Here is a 13096-nt window from a genome sequence, read left to right on the forward strand (position 1 = left end):
AGTCAAGAGACTATTTCCACAGGCTTTACATGGTAAAGCATTTTCTAATATCTGGCTTGATGATAGAACAGACTTATACTATAATGCCAATAAACCTTCTCCAATTCTAAGTAAACTTCATAAGCAGGTATAGATTTCCAACCGCATATGCCTAGGCTCTGGTCATTGATTAGGATTTATAATTGTTGACCATGGCTCAATCCGCTGCCTTAGACTGAGCACCAGTGCTGAGTCAGAGTGAGCATAAAGCCTAGGGCCGATTTCCCATTCTCTCTGCAGTGACCATTGGAGATGGAGAGGTTGCAGGCTGGCCTGGCAGTGCTGGGCGAGGGAGGGTGGGTGTGTCTCAGTCATATGTTAAACCTGCCCCTGAGGAGCAGGTTTTGAATCAGATGGACCTTCCCTCCCACCTGCTTCTCCACCCCCATAGTAAAAAATAATGCAGAAAGTCCTCACCTAAAGTCATTGACAGGTTGACACATTCTATACAAAAATAGACATGTAATGAAACCAATTTTTCCAAAGGCTAATCGACGCAACAAGAATTAGGTTCCTACAGCATCTCACCAACATTAAGCAATAGGCGTTGAATAAAATGAGTCATGTGAGGACCTGCTATACTCTACATCAGGGGTCTTCAAACTATGGCCCGCGGGCCACATGCGGCCCGCAGAGGAGTCTGATCCTGCCCGCCAGGTTTTTTGGGCAGTGAGCGCAGCCGAGGTGTTACAGTAGGAATTAGTAGTTCATATAGTCCGGCCCTCCAGCTCTCTGAGGGACCGTGAAATGGCCCCCACTTTAAAAAGTTTGAGGACCCCTGCCATTTTTTCTTTTCCTTCTCTGCTCCTGCTCCTCTCCTGTTACATTGTTGTTGTTGTTGTTGTTGACTTTTGGGGGGGGGGATAGTGGTATCTCAGTCTTTGCTATATAGTTAGTTTTACCCAATTATTTAACTCACTTGGGAAAAAGTTCTATTTCACAGGAGTGAGATTATGAACTGAGTTGTATATGCATATGTCGAGGCCCAACCCCCAATGAGACTATTTGGAAACAGGGCCTTTAGGAGGTAATTAAGGTTAAGTGAGGCTACAAGGGTGGGGCCTTAATCCTATAGGACTGACTTCATCAGAAGAGGAAGAGCCCCCAGAGATCTCTCTCCACGTGTACACACACAGGAAAGGCCACAGGAGGGCACCCTGAGAAGATGCAATCTACATTGGGAGGGCCCACAAGAAACCAATCCTAACAACACCTTGACCTTGGACTTCCAGCCTCCAGAGCTGTGAGAAATAAATGTATGTTGTTTAAGTCACTCAGTCTATAGTGTTTTGTAATGGCCACGCAGGCAGACAAATCCAGGGGACCACACAATAGCCAGCCATCTTTTTGAAATCTAAATTGAATCACTCTCTTCTCTGCTTAACACCTTTCAATGGCTTCCCATTGCCTTTATAATAAAATCCCAAATGTTTTCTCTGGCCTGCTACCCCCATGACCCATCTCCCTCTCTAACTTCGTTCTCCTCCCTGTGGTGCCACCATGGAGAGTCCAGCTCTTTCCAAACTTGAGGTTCCCACAGATGCCGTCCCCTCTGCCTGGGTGACCCCCACTGTCCTGGCCAATTCCCACTTCCCTCAGAAGGGGATTCCCTGAATCCCCAACCAATATTAGTTTTTTTCCCCTCTATGCTCTCTGAGAACTCACTCTTCATTTCCTTTATTGCACTTACCACAGGTCCTAATGATGAGTTTATTTGTGTCTATATATATTTAATGTTTCTCCTGTCTATTGAAATGACTTGTCAGTCACACAGGACAAGTTTTATACCTGACTTGCTCACTACTGTATCTCCCACGAGTTAGTCTGGCCAAGATCAGAACAGGTTTTTGCAGGGCCTGTGCTTGTACAAGTTAAGCAACCTCTGAGAAAAAAAATACAAAATTACAAGTATTATATTGCAAAGGCCCCCTTCAAGGCAATTCTCCCCAGTGCCCAGTGTGCAAGTAATTATCGAATAAATAATGAGACACTCACCCCATGAGAACCATCCCATTAAAGTGATATGTAATCCCGATACAGGGAGCTCCAACTGCTTCCTAAGAGTCCCTTGTAGATACTCCATCAAGTGCCCACCAACATTTCCAACAGCTTTTATCCTTCCCACAATATATATTTTTTCTCACAGTGAAATATCCACAGCATAAAATTTGCCATTTCGATTATTTTCAAGTGTACAATTCGGTGGCATCTAGTTCATTCCCTATGCTGTACAATCACCATTGTTATTTTTCCCAGCACATTTTCATCACCCCCAAAGGAGACTCTATACCCAGGAAATAGCAGCTCTCCATGTCCTCCTCTCAGCCCGTGGCCACTACTAATCATTTCGTCTATAAGTTTGCCCATTCTGAATATTTCATATCATTGGACTCTGGTCGCTTTTTAAAGGTACTTCTCCATTTAAAATAAAGAGCAAGATGATTTCCAAAGGCTTGGCATTAATTCATTGGCAAAAAGTATCACTAGCCCAGCAACTTGAATTCCAGTTTTAAAAAATTGGTCAAATGCAAGATTAGCAGTTGTCTTTGCCTCTTTACAGCTGCCTTCTTCTTCTTCTTCTTCTTTTTGAAGTCTTGGTAGATGTGGGATAAGAATGGAGAATGGAGCATGAACAGTGCCCCCACCCTGCCCATCTCCTCCATCCCCCTCCCCCAAGCCCCCCACAGGGATGAACCCTGGCTTACCTAAGCCTGACGTGTGGTCCCCAGCCCGGTACATGTTTGGTTTCACTTTCACCCGGGCCCAGCCCGGACCTTCTTTGTCTTGGTAAAAGTTGCAGAGATCCTCCTCGAAATCGCAGCTGGCATCTATGGCACTGAACGGAAGCTCTAAGCAAAGCAGAAGCAACGTTAATGTGCACTTCACCCAAGGCTTTCCAAGGACGTCACCCACTGACTGACAAATGTGTACACATTTGTACCAGGAGAAGTAAAACACATCACAATGTTTTTAACCCAATGGCATACTGACAGGTTAGCATCAGATCAACATGTCAGCATGGCAGGAAAATGGTTCTTTTCCTCCCTACAGGGATGGACGCTCCTTTCACATTCTATACAAAAATAGGGAAGTGCCAGACTTCAAGAGAAATTTCTTTTCATGCTGTAGAGAGTGTGAACATTTATTCATACACTTCTTTGCAATTCAAAATTCATTCATACAAAATTAAAAGGAAAGAGAAAAGACAGGGATTTTAGGAAATCCTTAATTTCACTTTAAGACAGATACTTTAGAAATAATATTTTCCAGAGAGAAATTTTTTCTTGTTGATCAATCCCTGTGGCAGAAGCGCAGCCATCGTCTATTTATAATTGACATTCTTAGCAGAAGCTGATCTTCTGGGAGAAAATCATTACTTAGTATAAATCACACTGAGCAAAAAGATATACCAGTTCTGTCACCGATACTGCTATTCTTCTTCTTCTTTTTTTTTTCTTCTGAGTTCCAGTATCATTTACCTTGGTTTATAAATGCCCTCTCATTCCAGATTGCCGGAGGGAATGGCATATAAATTATTTCTGTTCTTTTAAGAATAACTTAGTCCTAGCAACAAATTATTGCAGACCTCACTGTGAAGCAGACTTTGGGACACATTCAATGTAGCTGAGTGGGATCCTGTGCTGCATGCTGACATTCCAGTGCTGGTGTAACCTTTTAGGGCAAGAGAGAGAGGGGGCACTGTTCTGAATCCCTGGAAAACCCCCCTTAGAGGAACACTGGAGTTCTCAGAGCGGTGATCTAGTGAAACAGGGAGCTGTTTGGGGACAAAGGCGAGTATACTCTCAATTTATCAATTTTCAAAGCAAGAAAACATTCAAGTGGACCCAGGAACTGGCCCAGATTAAGGGGACAAGAGAGGCAGGACAACTTGATACAGGAAACCAACAGTTATAAATGACATTACTGGGGGCATTGGCAAATTAGTATATGGACTATACTTTCATTGATAGTATTCTATCAGCATTAAGTTTCCTGAAGTTAATCATGTTGCAGAGCATGTTTGGTTTTAGGAAACACACATCGAAGTATTTAAGGGTAAAGGGGCATAATGTCCACAAACTACTCTTAAATGGTTGATAAAGCAGATGTAGCTACATGTTAACAATCTGTAGATCTGGGTGAAGAATACACAGGAGTTCTTGATAGAATTCTTGCAAATTTTGTCTGAGTTTGAAATGATAAAAAAAAAACACCCAGTTCTAAAAACACTAAATTAAGAAAGAAAACAAAAAACACAGTGACTAACATTACAAAGAAGAAGATAGGAATGCTCCCCGCACCGGGAACCTCTGGACAGTGTGTCTGGGACCCTACAGGTGCAGAGAGAGAGCGCCCGCTGAGCCAGGCAGGAGAAAAGGGAGTGACGGGAGGCCTCTGCTCCAGGACCAGTAGGTTAGCCCCGCACTGCTTGGCCTGCCTGTCAGCATCAGGGAGTATCTTTAGGACATGGAGACAGTCTTTCAAAAATGAAAATGATGTCATACAAACAAGGACCCTTTGACATCCCCCCATGGAGATTTGGTGCCATGGGAAACCCTGTGACTGTCTCCAGTCTTAGTCATCCCTCTGCTACCCAGTAATGGAAAAAAAAAAAAAAGAAAAAAAAGAAAAAGAAAGAAAGAAAGAAAGGAAGGAAGAAAATTTAAAATCTACAGAAAAATGGCATGGCATTCCGAAAAGCCATGCTCAATGAGAACGGCAGGTCAGTGAAATTACTCATCAGAAATACATAGCACGGAACATGCCCCTGGGAGGCCACAAGAGAACCATAACCCATTTATCAGGTATTTAGAAGAGGGTAGGAGGTGGTATGAAAACTTCAAAGGAAGCAAGGATCACCTCTCTCCATGGTCACCAACTGAGTCATACAGAAAATATTTTTCTGAGGATGAGATTATATTCTTTTGCTAAATATTCAGTCCTAGCAATGGATTTGTCCAGGACCCTGAGAGAGGTCTGATAAAACAAAAATCTCAAAAGCATAGTTCAGAGCCTAAATCCTTTCCACCCAGAATGTTTTTTCAACCGTGAGACAGTCTCTAATTCCTGAAGATGGGGCCAGAGGGCCTGTTTGTGGCCTGACATGAGCTCCTCAGCACTCTGAGGGCGGAAACGCCTTTGGCTCAGGCTTGTTCCAGAAGCACCTGGTCAGCTGGTGGTCACAACTGAGCTGCTGGGAAGTCTTAATGACATATTTGAAGCTCAGGAAGGATCAGGCAGGTGGAAGTCCCCCGGGCAGTAGCTGATCAGAAAACAAAGCCCCTAGCAAGGCACCAATAAGCATTAAAATGTAAGATTTCGTTAATCCCTTGCCTTCTGACGTTTGAACTTTTTAGAAATGAGAGGCTTTAAAGATAATCTAATCAGACCCAGGGTTACTGCAGTTGGAGAAGAACTGGTGTGAGCGTTTCTCATCTTTTGCTCTGCTCCTTGGAGTTCATGGTGATGAACACAATATTTGTCCTAGAGATTTAGAAGCTCACCAGCCCCTGTGCAGCTAGAGGGATTTGGGGGCCATGTGCTCTCTAGGCTGCTGAATTAGCACAGTAATTGTGTTTAGCACAAGCCAGCTAGGCCGAGACAGCTCAAAGCTGGCTTGGGGAAAAGAGTGAGTGGGACCTGGCACCAGGCCAAGGAATCATGACAGAGCAGAGACTGGGCCAATGACCAGGCTGGGGAGACGCTGGAGGGCCTCTGAGCTAAGGATGGCTATGGCAACTTCAGCTGTAACCATGGCAACAACTGGAACCAGGTTTCCAATGGAACAAGACGTCTGGTTAGTGCATTGTTTTGGTGAATAACAAAATCGGTCAAGATTGGGAATTAGGCCCAGTTAGACCCCTCCCAAACCTTGGCCTTGGTATGGGGTGGACCCAACCTCAGAATAGTGAAGCTTTTAGTTTGAGGTTGAGTGGTAAGGCAGGATTCCTAGAAGTGAATGGAATCACCTGTCAGGCATTCAAGATTTACAGCCTAAAAGGAGAGCTTCTTCCTATGATCCGGACTCTAGATCTAATGGTGGAAGGGAGGGAGTCTGTGGGCGGGAAAGGCAAGTGCTGGAACCCATGGTGGGAGGAGTGGGGTGGTCTCTGTCCTCCGGAGCACCTGGAAATACTCGGGGAGCAACACGACATTGGTGTGTAACCCCCGTGACGCTGCGATGGGTTTCAGGTCGGGCAAACTGGATTAAATCTAAGCCCAGCCAGATGGTGGAGAGCAGACGTTTCGTGTGTGGAATTAATTCCTGTCTTGGCCCCCTAGGGAGGTGAGGGGAGATGGTAGATCCAGCTGGGAGAAGCACAGACAGTAAGTCTGGAGCTAACCAAGATAAAGAAAAAAAAATGTTGGCACCTGTTATGAAACAGAAGGGCATAAACTATGTGAAAAATGTGAGATGAAGTAGGAAAACGAAAGGGCTCAGCTTCTAAGACTCCGACTCTGGCTCACAGCTGCTAGATGAAAGGCACAAGCAGGCTCCGGCTCCCACATCCATTAGGACAGTGTGGCCTTCGCTGGTTCTCTTTAGTTTCAATCTGAGCCCCTGCTCTCCAGGGAATGGATGGGAGTATTTTAAAAATTAAGTAAATTATATTAAGTTTCATGACCAAGCAGTTTCTGTGTGCCACAGTCTGCTGAGGCCTTCATACATATTAACTCAGCAGTCTTTCTGACAACACCATGGAACAGGTTCTTCCATCCTCGTCGTATACATGTGGAAGAGTCGCAGAGAGGCTAATTAACAAGCCCATGGCCACACAGTTTGTAAGTGGCAGCATAGGGATGTGAATCCAAAGTCCTGGCTCTCAAGCATACTGCCATGATCACGTGTTTAAACCATTTGAAAGCGAAGTTGGTATGCTGGGAGGTTCTGAAGGCCAATTTGGAGTCTTGTTTAACCCAACTATAGGGTGTCCCTCCAAAATGTGAACACATCAATTGATAGCTCAATTGATGTTTCTTTCTTTTCAAATTTAACCCATTGGAGTTCATACTTATTCAAAGTGTGTATACATTTATTTGGGGTACCCTGTATATAAAAATGTGGAGGAAGGGTCTTTATGTGGGCTGGATTTTACAGACTGACGGGCCACCAGCCCTTTTAATACATAGTCCTTATTTGAAATAATGTTGGGATCTTTCTCTTCCAGTCATCATTCAGTAGAAAAGAACACACATACGTATATTCTGTATTTTTTTAAAAGGGAAAGTATTTCCAAAGTGGCTTAGTAGATTCTATGACCTCCCAGCTGCCTCTTCATTCCAGCCTCTAGCCATTACAGATAATGAATAAACACCTCCTTTTGCACACATGTCACTTGGAAATATAAACGTTTAATATAAACACCTTGTGACAAAGAAAAATCTTCTAAAAATAATGATAATGAGGTTGTAAAACCACTATCAATATCATTGAGATACCAGCTGGAGATGGGATTAGGGAGCAATCAGATTTAGAGAAGTAAACAATTTTGCCTTCTGTGTTCTGCTAAAATAATAGACTCTTTTAGTCTTTTATTGCAGTTTAGATTCAATAATTTTAATGAACATACACAAATTCAGTCTAGCTCTTTCCATTTCTCTAGCTTTTATTTAAAAATTAGAATCAGTAAAAATAATATTTGGTTTCATCAAATTGGTATGTTTCTCTCTAACTCGGGGATAACAGGTTAGCCTGAGTAGAAAGTATTATCTTTCTTGAAAGTCCCCTTGCTTGTTGAATATATCTGAAACCATATTAAGTTAGATATGAATGCTATCATAGGAAATTCTTAAATTTAAAAATGTACTTTCCATAGTCCATAACCCAAAAGAAGGGCTCAAAAATAAAATGGAAAGACTACAGTATCTCCTTGGGGCCCCTCAAAGAAACAGAGTCACTAAAATATAAGGCCAATTGCATTTATCTGGGTTATCATTAATACAGTGTCACACTTCTTATTCTAAAACATGTTTTCTAATTCACATTGAAATGGTTTGCTTAACAATTTTTCCAAAAAATAAACATTTCTTCTTTTCCAATCACCAAGTTTATAGAAATTATAAAATTAGCCATGATAAAGTAACCTGAGGGTTCACTTAGAAGGAGAATTTAAATTGAGTACATAATATTTAACAAAAAACCATCATATACCAATATCTTTAAACATGAGGACATTTATAGGTCTTGAATACATAACATTGGAAAAAGTTTCCATAATTCTACTCAGTAGATTTTGAAATATTTCCTACCTACCCACCCACCTGTTTATGAACTCAAGATATCCATTAAAGAGAAAGATGTGGAAAGAATGAGTATCATTTCATTTTCATTTCCTAATTGGTAGGGAGATGAAAGCTCCTTAGTACCTGACAAGGGCCTGTGGTCTCAGAAAAATTAGATTCACTCTGTGAGAAGAAATAAAGAGTAATATCACCAGTAAAGTGACTATTCAGTTAAGTAATTTTTTAAAGGATGAGATCATAGAAAATGTAAGGAAATGAGAAAGAATTAAGACAAGTCCTGACCATAGGCATCTATTGAGAAGGAAGATTCCAAATGTAAAGGAAAAGAATGCTTACCTGTCTGATTTTGGCAGTGCACGGGAGAGAAGGAAATATCGTCCAGGGCAACATATCCTCCTTTGGGACCATTGAAAGCAACTTCAAAAATAAGCTGCAGAGGAAAATGACAGGGTGTGCTCCAGCTCCACATATATCCTCTTAGGTTTAAGTGCTCTTAACCATGATGTAAAATGATGTGTCTATAAGCCAGGAGATGCCAAGTTATAGGTACTTAGGGAATCATGTCCCTAAATAGAGGAGTTTGGGCAGCTCCCTCCTCAACCCACAGTCCCTTTTAAGAAAAGCAAATACTAAGCCCTAAGTTGAATTTTAATTGAACTTTGCCCTCTCCCTTGAGCGTCAGCTAAAATACCGATGTCACTTTCCGATAGAATTCCAGAAGTGACAGTTTGCATTATGAACTTCAGCTAAAGACACAACAGGCTATTTGCAGAAAGTAGGTTAGGTTCTCTCCCTGCACTTCACAGAGAACTACGCCCCTCTAAGACCTCTGCCTTTTTCATACATGAAAGTCTATGTGAGGGTCCTAGACAAAGATGATGCAATCAATTCTCCTGATAGATAAGGCTCAGAAATTCTATACATGGATGTTAAAATTCCAGGAATGTCTGAATGGCTAGGAAGAACATGTTAGTGCATTATCCCCTTTAATTTTGCTCTTTGACACCAACTCTGAGTTCAATCAACCACCTCCTGCCTGTGACCAGGGGGATCAGGTGTGCTGAGCACAGCATTCACCTGTATTGGGAAAACCACCCAAGTGTGAAGTCCACTCTTGTGAATTGATAACAGTGTTGAGTATGAGCTGAAACTCAAATGCCTACAAAAACCAAATAGGTCATGACCTGGGGTGATGGAATAAGAAAGGGTGCCCTCGGTGGTGAAAAGGCTTTGGCTACAACGTTGTCAGTTGCTGTCGTGTGGGAAGTCAGGCCTAATATGTCTGGATCTACCAAACTGTCAAGAGGACCTGGATCTCTAGATTTTTACTTGAAATCTTTGGTAATTAAAAATTAAAACAAACAAGCAAAAACAAACACCTCTACAGCAGCTAGGAAAATCATTGTGGACTAGGTTTGACTCACAGGCTTCTAGTTTCAGCCTCTTCTGAACAGAATAGTGTCTTGGAGGCAGACAGAGCAGAGTTCAAATCCCATTTCCATTGGTTAAAAGCTCGGTGACCTTGCTAAACTTCCTGGGGCCTCCTTTTTCTTATTTATAAAATAAGCATAATAACACCGACCTTGTATGACTGTTGAGATTTAATGAGAAGATGTACATAAAGATCAGAGCATGCAGTCAGGTGCACAATGAGCTCTGAATTAAACTCCCGCCTTTTTCTTGGGTTGACCCTGAGCCCAGTTAGCCACTAATTAGCTTGAGCAGGCCCCTTCTCTCCTCTGGATCTCAGTTTCTTCATTTTTGAAAAAAAAAAAAAAAAGCGTTTGGACAAGATGGTTCCTAAGGTCCCTTTCAGCTTAACAACAGTGGTCCTGCAGAGGCCCAGGACCTGGTCTTGGCAGAATCCAAGAAGGGCCTGGAAGTTTACCTCTGGCAAGGCAAGCAGCACTGAGGACAAAGGGACAGATGTGGGCAAATGAGAAGGGGCAGATGACCACAGCGCTGGTCCATGAAAGCTGATAAAGGACTCGAATGGCAGGACTTATCTTACAGAGCAGGTCAAATGAGAATGATTATTTCAGATCAGAACATGCTGATATGCTCATCACAGCTCATGTGCCACTCTCTTGCTCAGAAAGAGGGCCTCAAATGTTTGTTTTCCTCTTTAAAGTTCATTGGGTAATACGGTGACATTAAATTCACTGTTTTCTGCAGGATACATTTCCTGGCAATTACTGAGAGCAAATAATACAAGCATAATGAGTTTAGACTTCGAGAGCAAATTACATGTGTGAATCAAAAGGATGTATAGTGAAGTGTAGTAATGCCCAGTTTTGGTTTTTTTTTTTTTTAAAAAAAAGGCAACTTCTCATCTAACAAATGTTGCCTAAGGAGTTTATGGTTGGAGGGAAAGAGTTGACAAAGAAAATGCTGTGTGTGTGTGTGTGTGTGTGTGTGTGTGTGTGTGTGTGTGAGAGAGAGAGAGAGAGAGCGAGAGAGAGAGAGAGAGAGCAAGCGCATGTGTGTGACTCATTTGACTTTAACAGAAGGAAAAATTATTTCTGAAGCAGTATGTGCATTTCTCTTTCTCCATGTAACCCAAGCTCACACACTTTCCACTGAGCTGCAAGAGCAGACCGCAGCCTGGTCAGCCTTTGGGAGGGGCACAGTGCTCTTCCTAGGCTGTATTGGGAGGGGCGGGGAAGAAGAGGTCCTGAAGAGGGTCAGGGAATGGCAGGCCATCGGGAGATAGGACACGACAGAAACCAAGGCCCAACCCCACCCTCTCTGAAGCTCCACATCAGGCAAGCAGATGGCACCACCAAAAAGCACCCAGAGGATAATCCTCTCCTTTTGCACTTTCAAGGGGACAGGGAAAGAGACTGTAAAAAGCACAAAGTGAAAAGCAGGGGACAATGATAACTCGTGGCAACTAAGACTCTACTTATATCCCTAACTCTGCAACCCCACCGTTGCCCCACGGATTCGAGAGGTCCCATGGATCCTCAGACAGAGCTGGGCCTCTCCTGCAGCTTTCGGTCACGTTTTAGTTCGGGGACTTTTCTAAGTGCCTGGCACTCACCAGCTGTGTGACCCAGATGAGACATATCAATCTCCTCAGACTCTCTTTCTTGTTGGTGATATGGGGATATTTTGTACTATAGTCTAGTACTTACAACATTGGACTGTTGTAAGTACTAGACTATAGATATGTATTCATCTATATGCTTAGAAAAAAAGGTATTTTAAGGAAAAACACCAAAAAAATATTTGTTGTTCTCATCTTTTTGCCGGGTTGGCCCTGCCTATTTTAGTTTGTTTTTGCTTTCCTAAATTTACTAATTCTTCTGCATTGGGCATTAATGACTCATGTAAAAGTTTTAAAACCAAAGCACCATTGTTTCAAATTCGGACCACAATAATAACTTTAGTTTTGATTTTTATGATTATTATTTATATTGTAAAGGAGAAAAGAAAAATACTTTCTTTTTTTTTCTAGGAAGACTATTCCTTCAAATAAAGGAATAGAAGTAACCTTACTTATAATACCCCTTTCATAACTGCTTGCATTTATGAAAGTTCAAGAGTGACTTTCACTTAGAAGGCATTGATCTTTTTTGACCTTCCATGGTGCAAGGTTCAAAAAGAAGGTGGGCCCCCAAATCTAGTTGGTGACAGACTTTTCCATATCCATCCTTAGAAAAAACAGTCGTGTTAGAAAATGAAGGTGATAAAGGAGGAAGGCAGACGGGAATACAAAGAAGGGAGAGAAGTGGAGGGGACCGAGAAAGGGAAGAGGGAAAAAAGAATGGGGTACAGCAGAGAAGAATGAGTGTGAGACTGTAGCACCTCCTGACCTTGATCCATCTCTGTGTGGGCAGTACCCTGCACTGTGGCCAGGACAGGACCCATGGGACACCTACCTCCATGGGGTACGGGGCACTGAACTCCACTTCCGCGAGGTTCCAGGCAGGATTCCCCGGGCTGTTGGTTTTCCAGATCTCCTCATAAACACCCGTCACATCCCGAGAATACAGGGAGAAGACATTGTCATTCCCCTGCTGGAGTTGGTAATAAAATGACAGGCAGCCAGACATGGGGGCTGTGGTCATGGGGGAGATGAGCTGTGCCACCTCCTGGAAGTGCTTGATGTAAACCGAGTCCACGTACATGTAATGGCCTGGAGACCACAGAGAAAAGAAAACAGCGTCAGACAGGCTGGGGTTTTCAGAGGAAATGGTGGGATTCTGGGGTTCACTTGGAATCATCCAGGGGGAGTGATGGAGAGGAAGTGAACGAGTCATCGATGAGAGAAGTTTGGCTATGGGCCGATGAAGGGTGCACCTGGGAGATAAACACATGGAGTTCACTGTGCTCTGCTAAATGCAAGATGAGAACCATTCTTTTTCTTTTCCTTGCATTTGACTGAAGTAAACATCCATATAGAAAGGTAGATATATCATCTGTAAAGTGCTTGAGTTATCCCAAGCTGAACACAGCTGTGGAAGAAAACAGAACATTACCCCCAGGGGATGCCCCCCGCCAAGCCTTCTTTGAGTTATAAGGATTCTAAGGACATGCCAAGTGTACCATCTGTTTCTAAAAAGGCACAGGGGACCTCCTATACATCTTTACAATATATACCAATGTCACTGTATGTTCTTTGAGAAACTAAGATTTACAATTCATACTGGATGACAAGTTATACCTCTCTCATAGAACAGGTTAGGTCAATCAACACTGCAGATAGGATTAGGGTTTGGAAGGTTGAACTTGTGTTGCACTCTTTGAAGGCCTGGGTGGGCTCTGGACTCAGAGGCTGACCTCCATGGCAGGCATTTTGGTGAAACTG

General features: G+C 42.8%; 1 protein-coding gene across 2 annotated transcripts in view; it reads right to left on the reverse strand.

The window, feature by feature from the left end:
• The window catches only part of MAMDC2 (MAM domain containing 2), a 128158-nt gene that overhangs the window by 34571 nt on the left and 80491 nt on the right, over window positions 1-13096 (reverse strand). For both annotated transcript variants that reach the window (XR_014796383.1, XM_084899516.1), the window contains exons 6-8: window positions 12168-12424; window positions 8620-8713; window positions 2745-2888 (exon numbers count right to left, since the gene is read on the reverse strand). Coding sequence is in view for 1 of the 2 variants with exons in the window: in XM_084899516.1 (XP_084755642.1) it covers window positions 2745-2888; window positions 8620-8713; window positions 12168-12424 (495 nt within the window). In the remaining variant the exon portion in view is untranslated. The remainder of the gene's footprint in view (window positions 1-2744; window positions 2889-8619; window positions 8714-12167; window positions 12425-13096) is intronic.

This window comes from Pipistrellus hanaki (genome assembly GCF_964339955.1).
Source record: "Pipistrellus hanaki genome assembly, chromosome: 11".
Taxonomy (NCBI): domain Eukaryota; kingdom Metazoa; phylum Chordata; class Mammalia; order Chiroptera; family Vespertilionidae; genus Pipistrellus; species Pipistrellus hanaki.